The sequence below is a fragment of the Onychostoma macrolepis genome, chromosome 22 (assembly GCF_012432095.1).
Source record: "Onychostoma macrolepis isolate SWU-2019 chromosome 22, ASM1243209v1, whole genome shotgun sequence".
NCBI classification, from domain to species: domain Eukaryota; kingdom Metazoa; phylum Chordata; class Actinopteri; order Cypriniformes; family Cyprinidae; genus Onychostoma; species Onychostoma macrolepis.
The window spans coordinates 37,479,158-37,503,182 of NC_081176.1; the positions used below are offsets into that span (position 1 = coordinate 37,479,158).

At 35.6% G+C, this 24,025-nt stretch overlaps 2 protein-coding genes and 2 long non-coding RNA genes across 4 annotated transcripts; 3 read left to right on the forward strand and 1 right to left on the reverse strand.

Moving 5' to 3' along the window:
• The first annotated feature begins 211 nt into the window (after window positions 1-211).
• On the forward strand, window positions 212-2,510 carry LOC131531434 (uncharacterized). Its single transcript, XR_009268687.1, has 3 exons — window positions 212-762; window positions 2,209-2,262; window positions 2,419-2,510. It is a non-coding gene; the product is annotated as an uncharacterized LOC131531434 (long non-coding RNA).
• Window positions 2,511-2,840: 330 nt separating this feature from the next.
• LOC131530950 (uncharacterized) lies at window positions 2,841-5,036 on the forward strand. The gene is made up of 5 exons (XR_009268553.1): window positions 2,841-3,519; window positions 3,890-4,030; window positions 4,134-4,191; window positions 4,278-4,496; window positions 4,584-5,036. It is a non-coding gene; the product is annotated as an uncharacterized LOC131530950 (long non-coding RNA).
• A 7,930-nt stretch (window positions 5,037-12,966) lies between these two features.
• On the reverse strand, window positions 12,967-16,842 carry LOC131531083 (SLAM family member 9-like). The gene is made up of 6 exons (XM_058761629.1): window positions 16,707-16,842; window positions 16,129-16,461; window positions 14,999-15,319; window positions 14,810-14,932; window positions 14,617-14,678; window positions 12,967-13,813 (listed from the first exon to the last, which is right to left on the reverse strand). The coding sequence occupies exons 1-6, from the start codon at window positions 16,840-16,842 to the stop codon at window positions 13,763-13,765; spliced, it is 1,026 nt and encodes a 341-aa protein (XP_058617612.1). The 3' UTR covers window positions 12,967-13,762.
• Window positions 16,843-17,774: 932 nt separating this feature from the next.
• Window positions 17,775-22,827, forward strand: LOC131531084 (SLAM family member 5-like). The gene is made up of 4 exons (XM_058761631.1): window positions 17,775-17,823; window positions 17,959-18,291; window positions 22,303-22,587; window positions 22,667-22,827. Exons 1-4 carry the CDS (start codon window positions 17,775-17,777, stop codon window positions 22,825-22,827), a joined length of 828 nt encoding a protein of 275 aa, XP_058617614.1.
• Window positions 22,828-24,025: the final 1,198 nt, after the last annotated feature.

The window sequence follows — 24,025 nt, forward strand, 5'->3', positions numbered from 1 at the left end:
ACGTCTATCCGACGTCCAATGTTTAGTGGGTATGGCAACTTTTCATTGGAGCAATTCAATTTTAAAATGATAATTATTTATAAAATTATATATGTTTTAAATTAAATATTAAATTAATGTTAAATTAAATTAAATATTAAATTTTATATTGATAATTTGACAAAAGAGCTTTAAAGCCTGCAATAAATACAGCGCAACTGCGACAGCAACATGTTGTCATGTCATAAGACAACATCTGTATTGCAAACTGTGTTGCTGTTACTGTTGGTTTTAGCGCAGGCATAACAAATCAACGATATTACCATAGAAAACCACTGCACATTCCTTAAAAACGAAAGAGCGCTTATGGACACACAAATCGGATATGAACAGTTGCGATATGCTGTGTGAACAGTCAGTTATTCAAATCAGATTCCATCCGGATATGCACAAAATCGGATTTGGGCTGACAGTCTGAACGAGGCTTATGGCATCACTGTGAAAACCACCCGCTTCGGATGTTATCACTCTATTGAATAAGCGTTATCAGTGGATATCAGTTTATAGATATAGGCCAGAAGCTGGCGCCTACTGGTAGGCTCAGAAGGTTGTTATCATTTATCCACATGGTTAATCCCCACACGCATGTATGAAGGTGAATTTACCACTGGAGTACCAGCAGAGGCGATCGTTTCCCCAATGCCAACAACTGCATACGGACCAAAGACCAGCGAAATAGCGCATTAAAAGATGGATTTAGATGACTTCAGGACACATATACAGGTACAGTCTCATAAAATACTCCATGTTCCGTGTTTATGAATGAAGTTATTAATTTAAAATTTGCCTATGGTGGGAAAGGGAACATGTAAGTCCACACATTTACCGTATTGTTACCATAGTAACTGTCGCTCGGTCATGTGTAGTCGATGCACAGTAACCACAAAATATGCTTCTACCTTATCCGTAGTTTTACAGTGGTATTTGTATTTAAAGCACTTACATATTTACTATAAGTTTAATTCAGTAACCGTAGTTTTACTGTGGTATTTGTAGTTAAAGCATACTAACCTCAATATGTACTATGAGTATACCTCAGTAACCGTAGTTTTACTGTGGTATTTGTATTTAAAGCACAATAACTTACATATTTACTATAAGGTTACCTCAGTAACCGTAGTTTTACTGTGGTATTTGTATTTAAAGCACAATAACTTATATATTTACTAGTTTACCTCAGTAACCGTAGTTTTACTGTGGTATTTGTAGTTAAAGCACACTAAGTTCGATATGTACTATGAGTTTACCTCAGTAACCATAGTTTTTCTGTGGTATTTGTAGTTAAAGCACAATAACCTCGATATGTACTATGAGTTTACCTCAGTAACCGTAGTTTTACTGTGGTATTTGTATTTAAAGCACAATAACTTACACATTTACTATAAGTTTACCTCAGTAACCGTAGTTTTACTGTGGTATTTGTAGTTAAAGTACACTAACCTCGATATGTACTATGAGTATACGTCAGTAACCGTAGTTTTACTGTGGTATTTGTATTTAAAGCACAATAACTTACATATTTACTATAAGTTTACCTCAGTAAACTACAGTTACTGAGTAACCGTAGTTTTACTGTGGTATTTGTATTTAAAGCACAATAACTTACTATATTTACTATGAGTTTACCTTAGTAACCGTAGTTTTACTGTGGTATTTGTAGTTAAAGCACACTAACCTCGATATGTACTATGAGTTTACCTCAGTAACCGTAGTTTTACTGTGGTATTTGTATTTAAAGCACAATAACTTACATATTTACTATAAGTATACCTCAGTAACCGTAGTTTTACTGTGGTATTTGTATTTAAAGCACAATAACTTGCATATTTACTATAAGTTTACCTCAGTAACCGTAGTTTTACTGTGGTATTTGTAGTTAAAGCACACTAACCTCGATATGTACTATGAGTTTACCTTAGTAACCGTAGTTTTACTGTGGTATTTGTAGTTAAAGCACACTAACCTCGATATGTACTATGAGTTTACCTCAGTAACCGTAGTTTTACTGTATTTGTTGTTAAAGCACAATAACCTCAATACTTACCATGTTTTTACCACAGTAACTGTTTTTACAGTATACTATTTGTAAAGAACAGTAACCACAACGCTTTCCATGCCTTTAATATGTTTTTGTGAAGTAACTGTAATTCAGTATTTTTTGTCTTGCAGTTACGTCAGATCACATACTCCAGCAGCTCTTTTAAGAAGCCATCTCTTGTAAAGGTTCTCTCTCTCTCTCTCTCTCTCTCAGCTTTACTTTTCCTATTTTTCCAAACTGTAATCCGTAATTCATTTACACATATTTTGCTTGCTCTCTTTTTTTGGTTCATCATGGCATATTTTTAAAACATAGCATCAAATTTTGACCAATTCTTTCAGAAAGCTGCTGGAATTAACAGGGAACTTGAACTCGAAGCTGTCGATGCTGATCTTGAAGAAGCTGCCAAGGAGGCTGAACAAGTCCTTCAAAGGTTCAGCCCTTCACAGGTTTTTTTAGTAATAACTGATTTGCTTTAATGAACACATCCTTATATTATGTGTTAATAATATCTGTCCTTATAGTCCTTCCTCTCAAATATTTTGCTTACATATCATTTTTAACACTGTCTCAACATGTATATATTTATCTTCGTTTCAGCTGAGAGGAAGACCAAAGGAAGGCCTGTCATGGGATTTGAATTTGGCCATCTTGTGTGTTACGGAGAAGACCAAAAGCTGCAAAGGAAAACATTTCCAATGGTATGTCCGTGTTGGTCTGAGCACCTTGACTATTTGTACAACATTTTATGTTTCTTTAACTTTGGTTTACATACCCCACGGCCCCGTCAGGAAGAACCCTCAACAAAGTGTCATGTTGAAGGAGTAATAATTCATACAATTTACTAAATCAGCAAATTCATATGATATTGTACAAACGTACTTATACAAAATTCTACGACTTTTACTCTTACTGCTGTCATTGGCCTTTGCCTCAACTCTCATGCAGATTGTGCCCATTGTAAGTAGTCAGAGTGTTTGTATCACAAAGTTTTATTAAGTCCAGTGTATTCTTTATTAATCTTTACAAATTGGCGCCGTCTCTTCCCGTTCTAACAGTACATGATATCTGTCCACACCCACACCTGATTTTTATTGAACACTTCTGTCTAAGGAGCAAGAGTCTGGAAATGCTAGTTTAACTTCTCATGTGACAAATCAGATCTTCAATTAATTTGGCCAAATCAAATCACATAAAGCTGTTCACACCAAGAACAAGAAATTTAATATTAAATATTTTAGCATCCACAACAGACGATAATGGTCTGTTTACTGTTATACACACTGCAGTTACAGTATGTTGTTGATGTCTGCTATTTTTCAGCTTGAAAAAGTTGTCCTGGAAGAGATTCCAACGGTATTGTTCCTCTGAAATAGCTGCGGTGTGGACTCGTCTTTGGTGTGAAGAGGCCTTTAAATTGCTTACAACAATACTGGCAACATGTAATCATATTTAAAATAATTCATATTAATATAGCTTGCTATTGATGAATAGCAATAGCATTTTCTCTTTCCTCTTATTCTGTTAAACTTACACACAAAATTTTGCCTTTCTCTGCCTATTTCTCTTCATCTTATTCCTTTACTCCCTCACTCACTTACACATTCTTTTATACTCTGTTGTAAGGTAGAAACTGAGCGTTTGCATGATGGCCTTTTCTTAGACTCTGAATCTGATGTATACAGATGAACTCAGGAGCCCGCTAGAGCTGCCAGGGAACTTGAGCTTGAAGTTTACTATTATAACTGCTTAATTTATGTATAAAGAACAATAATTAAACATAGGGTCAATAGATATTTTCTTGTTTTACAGCTGAAGACCAAAATCAGTCACAGCAAGCCGGTCAAACCAGTCCTGATGAATGAGGAATGAACATGGTCTTCTTGTGCTCAAACAGAAAAGACAGAGCTGGAAAGTTGCACATTTCCATTGGTATGTCTGTATTCAATGTAGGTATGTGTAGTACAACATTGATGTTGATCTCTGAAAAGCAGTTATAGTTACTTCAAGTCAGCAGTTATAGTTTTTGACACATACATCTTTTTATAACTCCTAGAATGATCAAATCAGCTGTGCATCATCTTTGGAATTTGGGCAGGAAATGACTGAATATGGTGAGTACTGACACCTGCATCTATTCACCAACACTATTTCTCTAGAGTTATTGTTGACTTATTGTTTTTTTCTGTTTGTTTGAAAGAGGATGAAGCCAGTTAATGAATATATCACTTCAATAGCCACCAAGTGCAGAAGTGCTGCCTGAACCCATCAGGTATCTGCTGTGAAGACTGCATTCACGAACAGCTCTACTGCAGATGTTACAGCCTATAAAATAAACTTCACAACTGAACAACTGCAAGATAGCGGTGGAGGGATTCTTTTGGCCCATACCTCCAACAACCTCCAACAAGAATCAATGGTACGTCCAGTACAACAATTATAAATCAAAATACTATATATTGTTTATTAATTTACCACACCCTAAATACATGTTTTGTCCCTCCAGGACATCTACACCAGGTGTTGTGTGAGGAGGACAGTCAGAGACTCCAGCCACCCGAGCCATAGATTGCTCTCACCGTTACCATCAGGCAGATGTTATTGCAGAACCTTCACCAGCAGACAAGTTCTTTCCACAGACAATCAGACTGAACTGAACTCGTACCAGTAACACCACACACAGCACACCAACCTCTTATGCACTGCACTCTATCACTTACACTGACTGGACTCCGACTCACTATTATTCTGCACCCTGACATTATGTGTGCACTAATTCATACCGTATTTCACTGCAAAGATATATGTGTACTGTGATTATTGTGTTTAATCACAATAATCAGTTGTGTTATTGTTTTCATTTCATACTCTCTGTATAGTATAATATTTATCATATGTTGTTCTCTACCTGTATTGAGTCCCTTACACATATGTGTTGCATATTGTTCAAAAGACTTTCACCACCTGTACACTTGCGTTCATGGTATTGTGACAATAAAGTGATTTGATTTGAATTGGTCACATGTCTTTTGTTCATCAGTTGTACTGTAGGGTGATGGATAACAACTGAAAATTGTTTGTGACATGGAAAAAGAATATTATGATAGGGACATGGACAAGCAAGCAAGAGGAAGAAAACCAGGAGGGCTCTGATGATGAGCAGAAAACTGAATGTGATTCTATGATGCTCAGGACATTTCACCATGCATGCATTTGGGTGGTTTCATCTGATTAGAAATAATATGGTTTTAAATAACTCATTTTTATTTCTCTTCAATGTGATATGTGTTTATATGCTACTTTTGCTGTCTTTATGCTGTATTCTTCAGTAAAGTATTGCACATGGTGTTGGATAATAAAGTATGGTGAATATTCTGTAGGGCCGGTGTTTGGTAAATACACCATTTAATTTTGTAAACAATACATATAATTACTATGATTGTTTAAAATGAACATTTGGTCATTTTAATTACTCCATTATGAAGGGAAGGCTGAAAGATGTATTAGAAGCGACTGCATGGACTATATTGCTACAGGCACTTCATGCACAACTGAGGCTGATGCACCAGGGAAAAATCAACATGAATCCTGTACTGTATTATAAGCAAGACGAGCATGAAGAGGACAAGGATGAGACATTTTTGAAACAGAGATACTAATTAGGTCTTTTATAGTGATTATTTGCATTGTATGGCTTTTGCACCATAAACCACACACCGTCTGTACCTTGTCTTACTGAATGGTACATTGGCATTTTGTGATTGTACAATAAAGTGTCACAGTATATATTGGCTTTTTTAAATTGGTGTCTTTGTTTACTGTCAACACTGTATTCTTATTCCTGATACAGTGAAATAAATGGAGCCCATTCCAAATAAGCACTGATGTGTATTCGTTGGGGTCTATTCTTATTCTAAGATAACTATGACTTGCAACTTACATGTTGACAAGTTTTTGAAAAGACAATCTAAAAAAATGTGACTCAGCACAATTTGTTGTGATATTAAGAATAGATGTATGTATTTTTTACTGCCCTTCCATCCTCAGGGGCCCAGTAGAGTCCCCTGGAAGAGCAAATAAAACTAACATTTCAAATGGCTGTAAATCAAAGTCTGATTATAGTTTTAAGAGAAATTTGGCAGGACAACTACTTATGCTGTGTTAATTAAATAATGTTGGCCAGAGTTTTCAAACATATATAGAAAGGTGGTATAAAGGTGTTTAAAAAGTGCTCTTAGTAAAATACCAAATTTCAGCCTACCTCTTAAATATGTCATAAATGTTTGCACAATGAACATGTTTAGATATACCTTTGTTCAAAAAGATTGTATTTTCCCCATTTTATTATTAAACATTTTAAACTACATTGCCCATAAGCCTCTGCCATTCAAACGCGAAAAACATGGCGCTGGTATTTGTAGTTTAATAAAGTTATGCTCAGGGTTAGGGTTACGATCTCGGTAAAATGCTAATATCTCACGACATACCAACACTGCATTGTTAACTGAAGGTATTACTGACGTAATAATAACAGCAAAACGTACTTTGCAACATTAAGCGGTTTTTAATTTGGGTAAAAGATAGTCCAATCACAGCGACGTCTGCTAGTGCTAAGATAACTTCAAAACCAATGGCAACTCAGTTGAGCAGAGGCGTCACACTTACTTGTCCATATATGGTCATCTATGGCAGGTTCTTCCGGGTTCTTGTGGTGAATGGACAGATGAGATTAATATCAATATAAAACTGCAACAACAGATTGCATCGTGTGGTTAACCTGATGCAGTAATAAATTTGTTGATTACAGTGTTTTTATTTTTTCAAACAACGGTGTAATGGTTCCCATTGCATACATTGTTTACACTAATATAAATGTACAATATTTAAACTCAAAAGTGTGTATATACTATGTGAAAAATAAATGTCAAAATTTGCTTACAAAAAAAACAAAAAAAAAAAACACCTGAAATTTATTCAAACGCAGTATTTTTCTACTATAAAATGTTGCTTCTGTAACATTTATAGTGTATCAAAGGTATACAATGAATCACTTTTATGTTTCCTGGAAATGGACTGTACAAACGTGCCATTCTTAGCTCAGCCAGTTGAACTACATGAATATTAAAAAAAGAAGAAAAAAAAACACAAACATTACGAATTTCCCAATGTTTATTGATATATCAAACTTTTCCAAAGACAAACATAGTGCCCAGAACAGCACTCTCTCCCCAGTTTGTAACACTATGAAAAAAATAAATAAATAAAAGCAGTTACAGTGAAATATAACAACTTAAAACAATGACTGATTAATAAAGTAATTCATGGGTACATGGAAACAAATATGTAACTAAGAAATATGCAATATAAAACCCCTTAAAAACACACACACACACAAAATAAAAAGACAATTTGTTTACAGAAAATGTCATGAGATGCCAAATAATATTTTACAAACTGGGAGTTTTGAGGCTCCAGTTGAAAATATATTATTTTCTTACCTTTATTGAAGAAATATTTTAATATTTTACAATTATTATTCTCCTGTAATCATTGTTTGCATCTATTGTTACTAAATGCAGGACCAATTAAAATTGTTAAAATTATAATTTTGTTTTGACAATTACAATTTTCATCAGAATATATATATATATATATATATATATATATATATATATATATATATATATATATATATATACACATACTGTATATATAGTGACAGGAGTGAGAGATGGGAGTGTTGACTGTAAAGTAGAAATTAAAACAAGTAGACATGCTAAGACTGGAAGTTGGCAGTAAAGGGCTGAGAGCAGAGGTGCTACACGAGAGAGAGAGAGAGATGTGGAAGCTTTTGAAAGGGCTGATATTGTGGAGAGCTGATGGAGTAGTATATGAGAAATCCTGCAACACAGAAAGAAAGAGAATTTATCACATGATGAACAATAAAAAGCAAAATATGTGTAAATGAATTACGGATTACAGTTTGGAAAAATAGGCAAGGTAAAGCTGAGAGAGAGAGAGAGAGAGAGAGAACCTTTACAAGAGATGGCTTCTTAAAAGAGCTGCTGGAGTATGTGATCTGACGTAACTGCAAGACAAAAAATACTGAATTACAGTTACTTCACAAAAACATATTAAAGGCATGGAAAGCGTTGTGGTTACTGTTCTTTACAAATAGTATACTGTAAAAACAGTTACTGTGGTAAAAACATGGTAAGTATTGAGGTTATTGTGCTTTAACTACAAATACCACAGTAAAACTACGGTTACTGAGGTAAACTCATAGTACATATCGAGGTTAGTGTGCTTTAACTACAAATACCACAGTAAAACTACGGTTACTGAGGTAAACTCATAGTACATATCGAGGTTATTGTGCTTTAAATACAAATACCACAGTAAAACTACGGTTACTGAGGTAAACTTATAGTAAATATGTAAGTTATTGTGCTTTAAATACAAATACCACAGTAAAACTACGGTTATCATTGTGGGATTACAAATTTATTTAAATGTTTAATTTAGATTCCAGTGTAATAGTGTACAAACTGAAGAAGTTATATACATTGTATTTAGCATTTATGGTGAAGATGATGACATCAGATGAACGATTCAAGAGGTCCCTGCCAGTTCCTGTTCTCTTATTGTAAGTCTAATGAGCCAGACGACGGAGACTCTTGCCTTTTGTTTGTAATTGCTCTTGATGCCCCTGCCCCAATCTTTGGGCAGTTAGGCTGATTAGATTAGGAGTGGTTAAATGGGGCAGGATTCTATACCTGAATACCTCATTTGCATGCTTAAAGGTCGTCACCCAGGTGCTTTGTTTTCACTCCTAAGCACTGCCCCCTAAATGTATTTAAAACTACAATGTATCACTGCTTTTAGTTAGATTTTCGATGACTACAGCTACCGACAGCTTGTGTTCTCAATAAAAGAATCCTGCTGAAGATACAACCCGAAGTCTCCTGGTCTTCACTTCTGAGTTGCCTAAACTTTAGAAGACATAGGTTTACAACAGATGGTGCCGTGACCCGGATAGAGTTCCAGCTTCCTCACCTGAATCCAGTTTGAAAACTTCAAGCTCAAACAAAGATCTGCTTCCAGACTGCATCTTTTGGAATCCAGCGAAAACTTCAAGCTGAACAAAGATTTCCAGACTGAATTTTTCTCTCAACCAAGGTTGTGGTGAGTGCTGTCTCTAATCCAAAAGAACCTTTAAGACCAGTACAAATTTGTTTATCCTCTGCGCCGTCAGAGAAGAGTTAACAGACAGCTGTAGGGTTTGGTTAACTAAGTTTTCCTCTAAAAATGAACTTTTAGAGATGAAGTTACCCTCTGTCCAGGCAGGGAAGTTTAGCATCAAGTGCTAATATTGTTTTATCCTCTGTTCTGTGTAGGCAGGGAAGATTGGCATTTACGTGCTAGTTATTTTGGTTTATCCTCTTTTCACAGAGAAGGTTAGCATTTCAGGCTAATAATTTTGGTTTATCCTCTGTCCTTGTAGGCAGGAAGTTAAGTGTGACGTGTTGGTAATTTGGAAAGTTAACAATGGTTAAGCTGTGTTAACAAATGTACCCTCTGTTGATCAGAGAAGTTTTTAGTGTTTTTGATTGTGTGGTAACAAAGTTAACAATAGTTAAGCTGTGTTAACAAATGTACCCTCTGTTGATCAGAGAAGTTTTAGTGTTTTTGATTGTGTGGTAACAAAGAAACTCACAAGATGGTTAGAAGGAATGCTAGGCTGATTCAAACAACAGAAAAGGATGGTCTTGCGACTCCATTGTGGTCAGATAGTGAATTCAAAACACTGTTAGGGGAACAAATGAACCTAATAATCACTGAGAAAGTTAGACAAGAACTAACGCAGAAATATGAGATCCATCCAGACAAGACTTGGTCTGTAGATGAGTGTAAAAAGGTATTAGGAGCATGTGTTCGCAAGAACAATGTGAAAGGTATTATCTGCTGCCACAGAGAATTTGGTTTAGCGCTAGCTACACAACAATCTCAGCGTAACTCAGAGCTAGAGAAACAGAACAAAGAGCTCCGTGCTAGAGTATCCTATTTTACTAAGAAATTGAACCACAACAAAGCTTCAGCAAAAACTGATGTGGAAGAAGTTAGTCAACGGATGACAATTATCCTGACTTACAAGCTTTCTTTGAAAGAGATGTAATCATCCAATCAGTAATTGATGTGCCTGTAGATTCAGTGAAGGTATGTGGCGCTAGAGGCGATCTCAAGGAATTGAGGAATTGAAAGTGTTGCTCCCAACTCTTCTGTTGTGCAAGTACAAACTGTTGCCAAAACACTAGGACCTAAAGATATAGAGACTGTCCCAGAGCTTACCCTCAGCACGCACAGATTTTTCTGAATTTAGAAGAGCATTGATCAACAAAATGCGTCTCTCGACATGTCGTTAGCAGAAGTCACACAGCTGATGTCACAAATTCTAACTGAATCTGAATTCAACAGTTTTGAGTCTGCTGTTACTTCTGAACTACAACATGCCAGTAGAGACGATTTGAGAGAAGGGGTTTGAAAATTCTAAAGAATGTCATGGGACCCAAAATAGACTGGTCCAGAATCACTAACTGTGTGCAAAGGAAAGAAGAAACTGTGAGTGAATACACTGAAAGGTTTTGTCAGTCAGCTGTAACTTACAGTGGAATAGTGGATGATTCTGAAAGTGTGCTTGAAGACAAAGGACCACTAGTTCGAACATGGTTTGATGGCCTTTTATCAGAGTACAGATCAGCTTTGCCGTTCTTAGACCTAACATGGTCCACTGGAAGCTTGCAAAACAGCTTGGACAGCTTAGCTACTTGGGAAAGAGACTCTGATGTTAAAGCCAGAGTAAAGATTGCAGCAGCGTCCTTTAAGGTCAACACAGAGAACCGACAGAAACGTAAGTGTCCTAAGAAGGAGGGCAGTTGTTATTACTGTGGTAAACCTGGACACTGGATGAAAGAGTGTAGGAAAAGCAAAAGACATTAGGAGAAATTAACAGCTTTACTCAGCTTCTACTCAGTCTACTTGGTACTCTGAAGCAGCCCCTCCCCGCTTCACCGAACTGTTGGAGCAGTTTGCTCAGGTGTTAACTGTTAGGGCTGTGAGTGCTTAATTCCCCAGTAATGTACAACAAAGCTGAAAGATTCTTTGTAAATAAAACTACAGGAAGGTTACTGTCACTTCCTTCCACTGAGAGAATGCTAGTTAAGTACACTCACAGCCTTCAAAGCTATACTACAGCACACCACAGTCACTCACCTATCCTCTTTGGGTTATGATGTTTGTTATGACTGATGTTCCATTAGAGGATGGAGATGTCACACAATAAACTTTGCACACCACCTACAGGGATAGGATAGGACACATGGACCAGTGAGGAACCCAGGGAAGAACCGGATGCAACAGGCTTCGGGGGCCAACCCTGTGGTGAACACACCCTCATAGGCCTTCCCCATCCACTAGTCCACCCTCACCTCACTGTTCTTTAGGTGTCACAGGAATTAAGAAATAGGGAAAGAAGGAACAACAATAGCAGACGCAGATTGAACAGAGGATACAACCCTAATGTTTGTAGTCTTTAGAACAAATACTGCTGTCTTTTGTTTTCTTTCTTCCTCTGTGCAGATACCACTTGATGGCTGTCCTGAGACCCATACGCGCCAAACCCCTCACCTGCGCATGAAGCCAACAACAAGACCCACTACCGAGCCAACTGTCACGGAAGACAGAACAAAGAAAAAAATACACAACGCAGAGAATCACATACGAGAACTTCAGTCATCCAGCAACATGATCAAGACATTCTTGATCTTTCAGCAAAATTACACCAGATGACTGAAGATAATTCTTCATGGTTCGGAAACTTGTTAGGTAAACCCTGGCTGTGGATCAAGGACATAGCAATTCTGCTGTTGTTTCTCATACTGGTGTACTATCTATGCATCCACAGTATCAAGTGTTTCGTTCAGCAAATGACTTCCGCCTCTCACAAGGAAATGACAGTTCCAACCAGAAAAGATTATTACCCGTAAGAACTTCACGGACCATAATTGTATGTTTTGTTTCTGTGTCAGCATGCAGTTCGTCCCTACAGACAATCAACACAGAACAAGTGCTATGTGCCTGTAACGATCACAAGTTACAAGAATAAACTCTTAAGTGTCTAAATTTGTATTTTGTGAGAGTTATTAGAACTCTCAAAGGGGGAATTGTGGGATTACAAATTTATTTAAATGTTTAATTTAGATTCCAATGTAATAGTGTACAAACTGAAGAAGTTATATACATTGTATTTAGCATTTATGGTGAAGATGATGACATCAGATGAACGATTCAAGAGGTCCCTGCCAGTTCCTGTTCTCTTATTGTAAGTCTAATGAGCCAGACGACGGAGACTCTTGCCTTTTGTTTGTAATTGCTCTTGATGCCCCTGCCCCAATCTTTGGGCAGTTAGGCTGATTAGATTAGGAGTGGTTAAATGGGGCAGGATTCTATACCTGAATACCTCATTTGCATGCTTAAAGGTCGTCACCCAGGTGCTTTGTTTTCACTCCTAAGCACTGCCCCCTAAATGTATTTAAAACTACAATGTATCACTGCTTTTAGTTAGATTTTCGATGACTACAGCTACCGACAGCTTGTGTTCTCAATAAAAGAATCCTGCTGAAGATACAACCCGAAGTCTCCTGGTCTTCACTTCTGAGTTGCCTAAACTTTAGAAGACATAGGTTTACAACAGTTACTGAGGTAAACTTATAGTAAATATGTAAGTTATTGTGCTTTAAATACAAATACCACAGTAAAACTACGGTTACTGAGGTAAACTCATAGTAAATATGTAAGTTATTGTGCTTTAACTACAAATACCACAGTAAAACTACGGTTACTGAGGTAAACTTATAGTAAATATGTAAGTTATTGTGCTTTAAATACAAATACCACAGTAAAACTACGGTTACTGAGGTAAACTTATAGTAAATATGTAAGTTATTGTGCTTTAAATACAAATACCACAGTAAAACTACGGAAAAGGTAGAAGCATGGTATATTTTGTGGTTACTGTGCATCGACTACACATGACATGGTCGAGCAACAGTTACTATGGTAACAATACGGTAAATGTGTGGACTTGTTACATGATCCCTTTCCCACCATAGGCAAATTTTAAATTAATAACTTCATTCATAAACACGGAACATGGAGTATTTTATGAGACTGTACCTGTATATGTGTCCTGAAGTCATCTAAATCCATCTTTTAATGCGCTATTTCGCTGGTCTTTGGTCCGTGTGCAGTTGTTGGCATTGGGGAAACGATCGCCCCTGCTGGTACTCCAGTGGTAAATTCACCTTCATACATGCGTGTGGGGATTAACCATGTGGATAAATGATAACAACCTTCTGAGCCTACCAGTAGGCGCAGCAGACCTCTTCTGGCCTATATCTATAAGCTGATATCCACTGATAACGCTTATTCAATAGAGTGATAACGTGAAAACTACCTTTTGCAATCTTTATTTTTTCAAGTATGTGTAACTATGACATAATGATATTTAACAGGCATATATTTGTATTCACAAAGAGCATGTGATTCTGTCTCCTGTCTCTGTAGGCCAATTTGGGATGTAAAAAGTTAATAATCCAAAAACAGAATCACATTTTGATCAAGAGTTGATCAACGTCTTGAGACTCCTGCGTACACCACATTATCCTGCTCTGTAGCACTCTGAAAGAAAACACACATGCACGTTCACTGACTTATTTATAATGAACTTATTCACGTCCTCTTTCTGACAAGAATACTCTAAAATCTACGTCTATATCTCTCTCTCTTTTTTTATGTAGTTTTAAATATAGGCTAAAAGAAGCATTTTTAAATAAAACGCGTTTTGCTTTATTTGCTGATCTACAAACGGACCATTCTTTATCAATTTTTGCACATACAGTAACACTCATATCAGCAGAAATCTGCTATTTTCTTCAAACCAGGTTCCAAGAAGTCTGGAGTAATGATGTTACGACTTCATATGAATTTATATGGTGTGAATCATACAAAAACCTACCATTATTACAAGAATATAAGCATGAAGGTCCACGTATAAACATTCCCATTACTGGGGTGTAAGCAGATAAATGAGATTGTACAAATATATACAAATTACCTATCAATTCACCAGGACATAATTTACTTACGAATTGCCGTGAGATTGTGTTGCTACAGATGGAGGGAATATTTCAGTATTTCTCTTTTTCTTTGTTTGATTAAATATATTCATTAATTTTAATTTGCAGCAATTTCACATTTTTAGGGGAATAGATGTGTCTTAGATGACATATAAGAGTTTGTAACATGATATTATTGTAATGCCTCTGAATGCGACCCAATATGAATGTATCAGAGTAGAAGACAAAAAGACACTAAAATGTCTGTTGTGGTGCTTGTGTTTGTAAATCATTAAACACACATCTAAATCTGAATCACTGCTGAAATAATACAGAAACATCAAAGACAGAAATATGTTCTCTTACCGATTTATGTCTTTTGTAAAATGTGGGATCAGCGTAAGTGATCTCTCTATCACGGGTCTGAACTGTAACAAAATATAACAGAAACAATAAACTCAATGAACTAATATTGAACATTGTTTTACATTACACACACACACACACACACACACACACACACACACACACACATTAGGTAAAAATAGACAATTCTTGCCTTCTTGGTCTGTTTTTCTGTGTTTCCTGCAGATGCAGAAGATCCCGACAGCAGCTACGATCAACAGAGATCCAGCAGCAGCAGCAGAGATCAACACTATCAGAGATACAGAATCTGGAGGGTCTGAAGCAGATGGTCGTTAGTGTGAGAGAATTTGTACATAAACACTAAATATTATCACAGATATACCTGAACATGGCTGACAGATCTCAGTGTTGTTGAGATGTTTCGTCTGGTTGCTGATGGGATTGCTCACCACACAGCTGTAGGAATCATCCAGACACTCCAGCGATAAAGAAACACTTCTGCTGAGATCAGACACACTGATGCTGGACAATAAACTGTTTCCTTTGTACCAGGAGAGAGTCACATGACCCACATTCACCACTGAACACAGAAACACACAACTGGACACTGATGATCCTGATGATGATGATGATGATGATGAAGATGAAGATGAGGATGAATTTTCTGAAGTGTTACTGCTGATGACAGGAACAGGCAGATGAGCTGGAAAAGAGAATAAATAATTAACAGTAAGAGAGATGTTTTATTTGTCAATATTTGATGTGTTGAGTTCATTACTCACAAATGTCAATTACAGTCTTGATCTAAACCTCTTTCTCAACATTTATAAATAATTCATGTTTAATAGGGAATTAAATAATCAGTATTAAGTAAAAAGTATTACAAAAAAATGTATTGGGGGAAAAATGTATAAAATGTAATTTCCATCACAAGATCAAACAATATATTTTTTTTAGATGTGATGGAAATGCTCATGACTTTGAGAAAAGAGACAAAAATGACAGAATTCTGTAACACTTTATTTTAAGGTGTCATAAATCCGAGTAATTACCTAATTAAGTACTTAGTAGTAGCTGTTGTACTTAGATGAAACAAAATATTTACCATGTAACTAAGTTATGGAACAGCCTGTAATTACAGTTTGTAATTATGTACATGTAATAAGCAGCTATGTTACACGTATGTAACAGACCTACATGTCTATTACACAGCTACTAGTACACTTACTAGTATGGTTAGTACATTTTGTTTCATGTAAGTACAACAGCTACTACTAAGTACTTAACTAGGTAATTACTCTGTATTATGGACACCTTAAAATAAAGTGTTATGTTCTGTGAATTCTCTTGTGATGATGTATATGTACTTTAGACATTTTTATATATAACAATTTTTAAAAGAACAAATGCAGATATTTGTACAAAGAGCATACTTAGTATAATTTGTTGGACATTTTTAGTAGAGAAATTCAATTTGTAAGAGTGTGAAAAATGTTTTTTTTTTTTACTCACCATAGACAGTAAGATTGAATGTGTTGAGCGTTGTCCCTGTTTCAGTGCTGGTTATTTTATAAAGTCCAGAGTCTGTGGTTCTGGTGTTCATGATGCTCAGAGATCCAGTCTGATGATCCAGCTTCAGTCTGTCTCTGAGTCTCTCAGCAGCACTGTTATTATAAAACCTGCTCTTATTCTCCTTCATGTTGATTTTAGCTATGAGAATGTCTCCAAACCTCCACTGGATCGGATCATACTGCAGTATTTCAGTAACATCAGTCCTCAGAGTGACAGGATCTCCCTCCGTCACGGACTCTGGTGCTAACTTTACTGCATCAACACCAAACACACCTGATGAACAAATAGGAGTATTTACTCAATAAAACATCTTTTGACAGTTTTAGTCTTTTTGAAATTATTAAAAAATTGTAATGGCAAAACAATTCTTTACTCTGGGCTAAATTGCAATTTGAGTATATTGGTCTGATGCAGCTGGAAAATATATGAGGCAAAATTATGATGGACTAACAAATAACAGAATTATGTTTTGTGGACAAATGGTAATATCAACATAACGGAAGACATAAAATACTCACCAGCCAGACTCCACAAGCACAAATATGTGAAAATAAACATTTTCTTCAGCAGTTTGCAAAACAGATTCACAACAGGACTGTGATAATAACTGGGTCCTGACACTTTTGAGATGATTGAAACAGAATTAAGCTTCATATCGGTCTGTGGTAAAGTGATTTAATGAAGCTCTGCAGTGAGTGTTGAATAAACTCCTCCAGCAGCTCCTCCCTTCACAGAGTGTATATGACTCCTCAAAATTACATAGTTTGATCTACAGATAGAAGAACAACGAATGTGAACTCTTTATAAAAAATATTTAAACATTTTCCATTATTAAAACAATTATGAACCTCTAGACCAGTAGCCCTTAAATTAGAAGATTCATGAACTAAACTGAGTGTGTCAGAATCAAGACATACAGTGGGTCCCCAGAGTATAACACAAAGCCACTGAAAAGAACTCAACACTGAACGGCTTCCCAAGTCAGTATCTTAATTCCAAGACAATAGCAATCTTATTTATTTATATTGATTTGCTTTCAAAAGTTAAACCTTGTTTTTTTTATTTTGATGGAGGTAGGGTTTATGTGGGTTAGCTTTTACTGTGGTTCTGCTGTGACTGTTTTGATCTATTTTTGTTTAAGGAGCAAAAAGAGACAATATGCATCTAAAGTGTAAGTTAGGCTACTTTTACCTTCTTGTTTATCAAACTGTCATAAATTCAAATCAATCAAGCTGATAATCAGGGAATATATATATATATATATATATATATATATAAAACTTTATCACATTATCAATATAAAGAAACTAAAGAAATTAAATAATAAGACTAATTCTGTTCCGAAAAAGGAAACTAAGTAAAATTATTAATATGTTGGCAGGACAAAAGTCAGTATTAAACTGCTGTTAAACTAAAAGGTCAGCCTGTGTGGGAGGGGCTACGGAATGATTTTATTCACACTCACTGCAGTTTCACTAAAACACTTCATTATAGACCAGCAGCCCAATCAACATTTTCAAAAGTTGTCAGAACCTGATTGTTATAACATTTTTGTTGTGAAACTGTTTGGAGAAATACTGAAGAAAATGTTTGATGCATTTATTTTCTTCTGTTTGTTCTCACGGAGTCTGCTTGGTAAGTATTAGTTTTATCAGACTAAACCTACTCAAATATTTCCGTGCAGCATGAAAATAATTATTTCAAAATGACAAAAACCCCAAATCTGGTAAATCTCCAAATTTTGAGTAAATACTCCTATTTGTTCATCAGGTGTGTTTGGTGTTGATGCAGTAAAGTTAGCACCAGAGTCCGTGACGGAGGGAGATCCTGTCACTCTGAGGACTGATGTTACTGAAATACTGCAGTATGATCCGATCCAGTGGAGGTTTGGAGACATTCCCATAGCTAAAATCAACATGAAGGAGAATAAGAGCAGGTTTTATAATAACAGTGCTGCTGAGAGACTCAGAGACAGACTGAAGCTGGATCATCAGACTGGATCTCTGAGCATCATGAACACCAGAACCACAGACTCTGGACTTTATAAAATAACCAGCACTGAAACAGGGACAACGCTCAACACATTCAATCTTACTGTCTATGGTGAGTAGATAATTACTTGACTTGTTATACCGTGGTGGCCAAAATGATTAGAACACTAGTATTTTCAGCAGCTAAAAAATGGTTTTAAGTCAGTCATTTATATCTTTTGTGGTAGTGTGTCAGTAGAAAATATCACTTTACTTTACAAACATTCATTTTGCCATTAATTGTAATAATCCAGTGAGATTTTTGTCTGACAAAATCCAGTGCTCCACACAGAGATCTGATCTGATCATCATCCAGTCTGTCTGGAATGACATGAAGAAACAGATAAAACTCAAGACAGACTAAATCCAGAAGAACTGTGGCAACGTCTCCAAGATGCTTCAAGAAAACTTACCTGCAAAGCTACCTGAGAAACAATGCACAAGTGCACCGAGGGCAAAAGCTGCTTTAAATGCAAAGGATGCTCACACCAAATGTTGATTTAATTTTGTTAATAGAAGTTAATTGATAAAGAAAATATACGGCATGATTTTTGACAGCATCCTCATTTTACAGCATTTTTACACAAGTGCCTAAAACTTTTAACATTATTGTAGCTTTGCAGGTAGGTTTCTTGAAGCATCTTGGAGACGTTGTCACAGTTCTGGATGTAGTCTGTCTCAGTTTGTTCTGTTTCTTCATGTCATTCCAGACAGACTGATGATGATCAGATCAGATCGCTGTGTGAGCACTGGCTGTTTCAGACTCCTTGTGCAAACAAAAATCTCACTGGATTATTACAATTAATAAGAGTGTTTGAAAATGTAAACTGATATTTTCTACTGACACACTACAGCAAAAGATGGAAATAACTCAAAACCATTTTTTAGTTAGTGAAAATACTAATGTTTAATAATTTTGGTTAATAAGTTCTAATATATACCGCGTGCATAATTATTAGGCATGTTGATATTCTGATGATATTTTTTTTTTCCTCCAAGCACATGTTATCAATTCGAAACCACTTAAATCTTAATAACTACTATTAATTTTGTATTTAATCATTTATGAGTGATATATAATTGTCCATGAAGGCTGGAAGAGAAAAACTCATTATATTCAAGTGTGCAGAATTATTAGGCATGTTTTATTTTACTAATAAAATTAGACAAAAAAGAGGTTTAACTCAGACTGAAATGTCAAAAATTATTAAATACCCATAAGAAATATTTAAAAATAATGCAATACAGAAATTGCAAAGTTAAGACATGACCATTGGACAGCAAAATGCACTGGGTTAGCGGAGTCAGAAAAAAAAAAAAAAAAAAAAGAAAGGCGGAGAAGAAAAGACACGTTAACTGCAAAAGTATCAAGAATTAATGTGAAGAATTAGGTGTAAAACCATCAGGAACCATTTAGTCTCCAGCGCCACCATTTTCCAGAACTGCAACCTTCCTGGAGTCTCCAGAATTACAAGGTGTCAGGTTCTCAGAGACTTTGCTTGGGTAAAAAATCCTAAAAATGATCCTCACTTAATAATAATAACATACTTGTCACAGCTCAGTCAGGCCCTTCACTCCACCAATCACAGCGATCCACCTCACCAGAGTTCTGATCACGCACACCTGCACCCAATCACCTCATCATCTTCCCTCACTACAAAAGCTCCTCTCACACTCACTTCACTGTCCGATCTCGTTCATTACTACACGGACTCCGACATTGTGATTGCTCAAGACCAAAGACCTATATCCTTCCAAGAAAAGCATTGCCTTACCTGTCTGCCTTACCTTCTGTGTCCCTTCCTCCTAGTGTCTCCGTGTCTCTAGTTTTCCCTCCAGTGAAGTGAGTGGATTCACCAGTCTCATCGCCGTGTCACGCTGTGGAAAAGAAGTTCATCCGTCATTCCTTCACCCCATCCTCAGACCTGCCGAGAGAGCTCATCTCTTACTCACCCTTCCACCTATAGTGTGTCTCACCTGCAAAAAATAAACGCAGCTTTGCTGTTTCACCTTTTACCCTTTGTGTCCGAGTCCTTCCGTAACAATACTGAAGTGTTGTGAAATACATGAAGACAAATTTTTTATAGGCTTTATGGACAGATAAGTTGAGAGTGGCTCTTGAAGGACCAGCACCACATCCTCTTGTACCACAGTTTGAAGAAGTTTTAGGAGCTAATTTTTTGTCAATTCTGCAAGACAGACTTTTCAGGATAGGAGATGGAATAAAAATGAGCTCCTAAAACTTACTGGCAGATTCTTGAAGATAAATTCTTCAAAAAATGGTACAAGAGGATGTGATGCTGGTCCTTCAAGAGCCTCTCTCAACTTATCCGTCCATAAAGTCTATAAAAAATAGACTTAATTTATTTCACAATACTTCAGCATCTTATTCTTATTAAGTGAGGGTCATTTTTAGGATTTTTTACCCAAGCAAAGTCTCTGAGAACCTGACACCTTACAATTCTGGAGACTCCAGGAAGGTTGCAGTTCTGGAAAATGGTGGCGCTGGAGACTAAATGTTTCCTGATGATTTTACACCTAATTCTTCACATTAATTCTTGATACTTTTGCAGTTAACGTGTCTTTCCTTCTCTGCCTGTTTTTTTTTTTTTCTGACTCCGCTAACCCATGAGCATTTTGCTGTCCAATGGTCATGTCTTAACTTTGCAATTTCTGTATTGCATTATTTTTAAATATTTCCCATGGGGATTTTATTATTTTTTACATTTCAGTCTGAGTTAAACCTCTTTTTTTGGCTCATTTTATTAGTAAAAGAAAACATGCCTAATAATTCTGCACACTTGAATATAATGAGTTTTTCTCTTCCTGCCTTCATGGACAATTATGTATCACTCATTAATGATTAAATACAAAATTAATGCTAATTATAAAGATTGATGTGGTTTGGAATTGGTAAAATGTGCTTGGAAAAAGTTGTGGCCTCGATAAGATCTTTGCCAGATGTTGTTTTCTACCCTAGTTTAGATGTGGCTTACAGGTCACCTCATACTGCAAAGTTTTTTTTTATGTTGAATTCATGATTTAAAAAAAAGATTTTTTTTTTGATTATGTTTGATTTGGGTATTTAAAGAGAATTGGCAAAATTTCCAGGGAAGTATCTGTAAGAAGAACTTCCCACACAATTCAGTGTGTCTCTCTATTACCAGGTATACTGACTCTTTGAATTATTTTGATAAATATTATTCTTAATTGTGTTTGTGTTTTATGGTTAAATGTTAATTTTGATTTATTCTGGATTCTTCTGAAATCATTATGAAAAGTAGATAAAGCTAAATCTGCATCCAGGGTAGGGAAAACTGAAGGCTTAATGAATTGAGCATGTAGCACATCATGTAGGACCTTTTCATTTTATTTATCACTGATTTAGTTGCAGCAATGTGACTAAGGAAACTACTCTTTTGTATGAGTGAGCTTGTGGCAGCTGAGGTATTAGTTTCACTGCACCCTCTGACTAAACTCAGAACTGGTTTGTGGAAGTTTGTGACCATGAGTTCCACGGTTGCCAATGTGAGACTCTGTGCAACACTAGCCCCTAATGAATTAATAACTGAAATTAAGAGATCTCCAGAATAATCAAAGATCTAAATTAAATCACAACTAATCTTATGATCTGTTATTAATCAATAATATTGTAAAATTTGAACAAGTGTAAAAATTGTAGTCAGTTTACAATTTTTATGGAGTCAGAATTTAAACTAGAAACCATAATTTAAGCTTTTTTCAAGAGGCAAAATACATACATGCAGAATACTTTCATTTACACTGCTGGATTCCGTCTTTGCTGGCTGTTGCACCACTTTTTTTCTTAGTGTGAAGAACGTTTTTATAACCTACAGAACGTTTTTTTGTTTAGTTTTTTTTTTTTCTATTATAAAGAATATTTTATGGAATTAAAAGGTTCGATGGATTTGAAATGTTCTTCATGGAACCATCAATGCCAATTTTTGAGAGTGTTTACAGTAGCCTATTAACTAAAATTTTGTAAGACTGGTTTCTTATGAATCAATGAACTAACAAATATCACAGCTCTTTTGAATTTGATTTATCCTCCAATATTTTTCAGCTCGTCTGTCTGTTCCTCTCATCAGCAGAGACTGCTCTATTCTGAGCTTGTATCAGAATTGTAAATTGCTGTGTTCAGTGGTGAATGTGAGTCATGTGACTCTCTCCTGGTACAAAGGAAACAGTTTATTGTCCAGCATCAGTGTGTCTGATCTCAGCATCAGTCTCTCTCTACCTCTGGAGGTGGAATATCAGGATAAAAACACCTACAGCTGTGTGCTCAATAATCCCATCAGAAACCAGACCACACATCTGAACATCAGCAAACTCTGTCACACATGTGAAGGTATGTCAGCAGCACTATATTCTCCCACAAACTAAATTGATCATATTTCATTTTTTTAAGTGGCTCATTCTTCTCTCAGAACACTGTGTCTGCTGTTGTGGTTCTACTGAAGCTGTGATCCGATTGGCTCTTTCTGCTCTAGTGGGCGTGGCTACTGTTTCTGTGCTGATTTATGACATCAGATCCAGAAATCTTCAACAGAAGAAAAGAGTGCAGACATCAGCGTCAGACACTGGTTAATCAGATACTCATGAAAGTTTAGATGTTTTTGAATGACTATAGACATTATATTACAAGAAATCCTTTGAGTAAATGGCATTCCTGAAGATACTGTATATCATTTATGTGATTATTAATTAATTATATCAAATCTAAATGCAACTTTTAAAAAATACAGACAGTATACATTTTTCACTTCTATACAATGCAAATCATTCTGCTTTACAAAGAATAATGCCTTATAAACACACTGTGATTTATCAGACAATCAATAAGTATAATGATTTTTGTTGTTGTTGTTGTATACTTCTGCATTATTGTAAGACTCAGAATTTGCAGGCTCAAAGCCTCCTGCTTAGTGAGAAAATGAACTGTACACATGTGGTAAGGGGCAGATTAATACTTAAATTTATTTTCTGACAGAGACCTGGGTGTATTACAGAGTTTTTTAAGTTTTTAAGTTTTATTCATTCATTAGAATATTAAATAATTTAGTGATATTACTGTCCATATTTCATCACTCACTGTTACATTTACCACAAAACATAATGTGATATTATTAATCAAACTTTTGTTGTAGGCCATGATTAACATTCAGTTCACTTTAGCAGAGTCAGGTGTTTTTGATTAGGGAGACATTGAGTACCAGGTTTGGGAACCACTGATTTATTAGGCATATATATCGGTTAGTCTAACGCAGTACACGTTGCAAATTTTTTTTTTTTTTTGTAATAAAAAAACTTAGTGGTCAATTTTTTTAAAATAAATTAAAAAAAAGAACGATTCGAAATAATATAAAAATAATAGAGAACGCTAGTGTTAGAGGGTTAAGTGTTGTCACGGTACCAAAATTTCAGTATTCGGTACCGATACCAGTGAAAATCCACGGTTCTCGGTACCAATTTCGGTACCACATGCTAATTAAAAACACACTATTTTTAATAATAGTCAAACAAAAATAAAATTTACAAAAATCAATGCCATTCTTCATACTTATTTAAATTGTGTTTCAAGTTTTTCATAGTAATCAAAGTATGAAAAACAGTAAACAGTAAAGTTTCACCCAAATTTAATTTGTCTTTTAATTAATGAAATTTAAACATTTTATTTTTGGGGTAAATAAAGGGGATTTACTATTAAAATTAAAATATGGAAGAAATATTGTGTGATTATTTCTTTAAAAATATATATTTTTTTATCAACAGTAGTAATAGTATCA

Excerpts from the sequence above, each read along its gene's own strand:
- LOC131531083 (XM_058761629.1), bottom strand. The coding sequence starts at position 16,842 with ATGAAGCTTAATTCTGTTTCAATCATCTCAAAAGTGTCAGGACCCAGT. Across the intron at positions 14,933-14,998 it reads GATCTGTCAGCCATGTTCAG|ACCCTCCAGATTCTGTATCT; the intron begins GTATATCTGTGA and ends CATCTGCTTCAG. Across the intron at positions 14,679-14,809 it reads CAGAAAAACAGACCAAGAAG|TTCAGACCCGTGATAGAGAG; the intron begins GCAAGAATTGTC and ends ATTTTGTTACAG.
- LOC131531084 (XM_058761631.1), top strand. The coding sequence starts at position 17,775 with ATGTTTGATGCATTTATTTTCTTCTGTTTGTTCTCACGGAGTCTGCTT. Across the intron at positions 17,824-17,958 it reads GTTCTCACGGAGTCTGCTTG|GTGTGTTTGGTGTTGATGCA; the intron begins GTAAGTATTAGT and ends TTTGTTCATCAG. Across the intron at positions 22,588-22,666 it reads ACTCTGTCACACATGTGAAG|AACACTGTGTCTGCTGTTGT; the intron begins GTATGTCAGCAG and ends TTCTTCTCTCAG.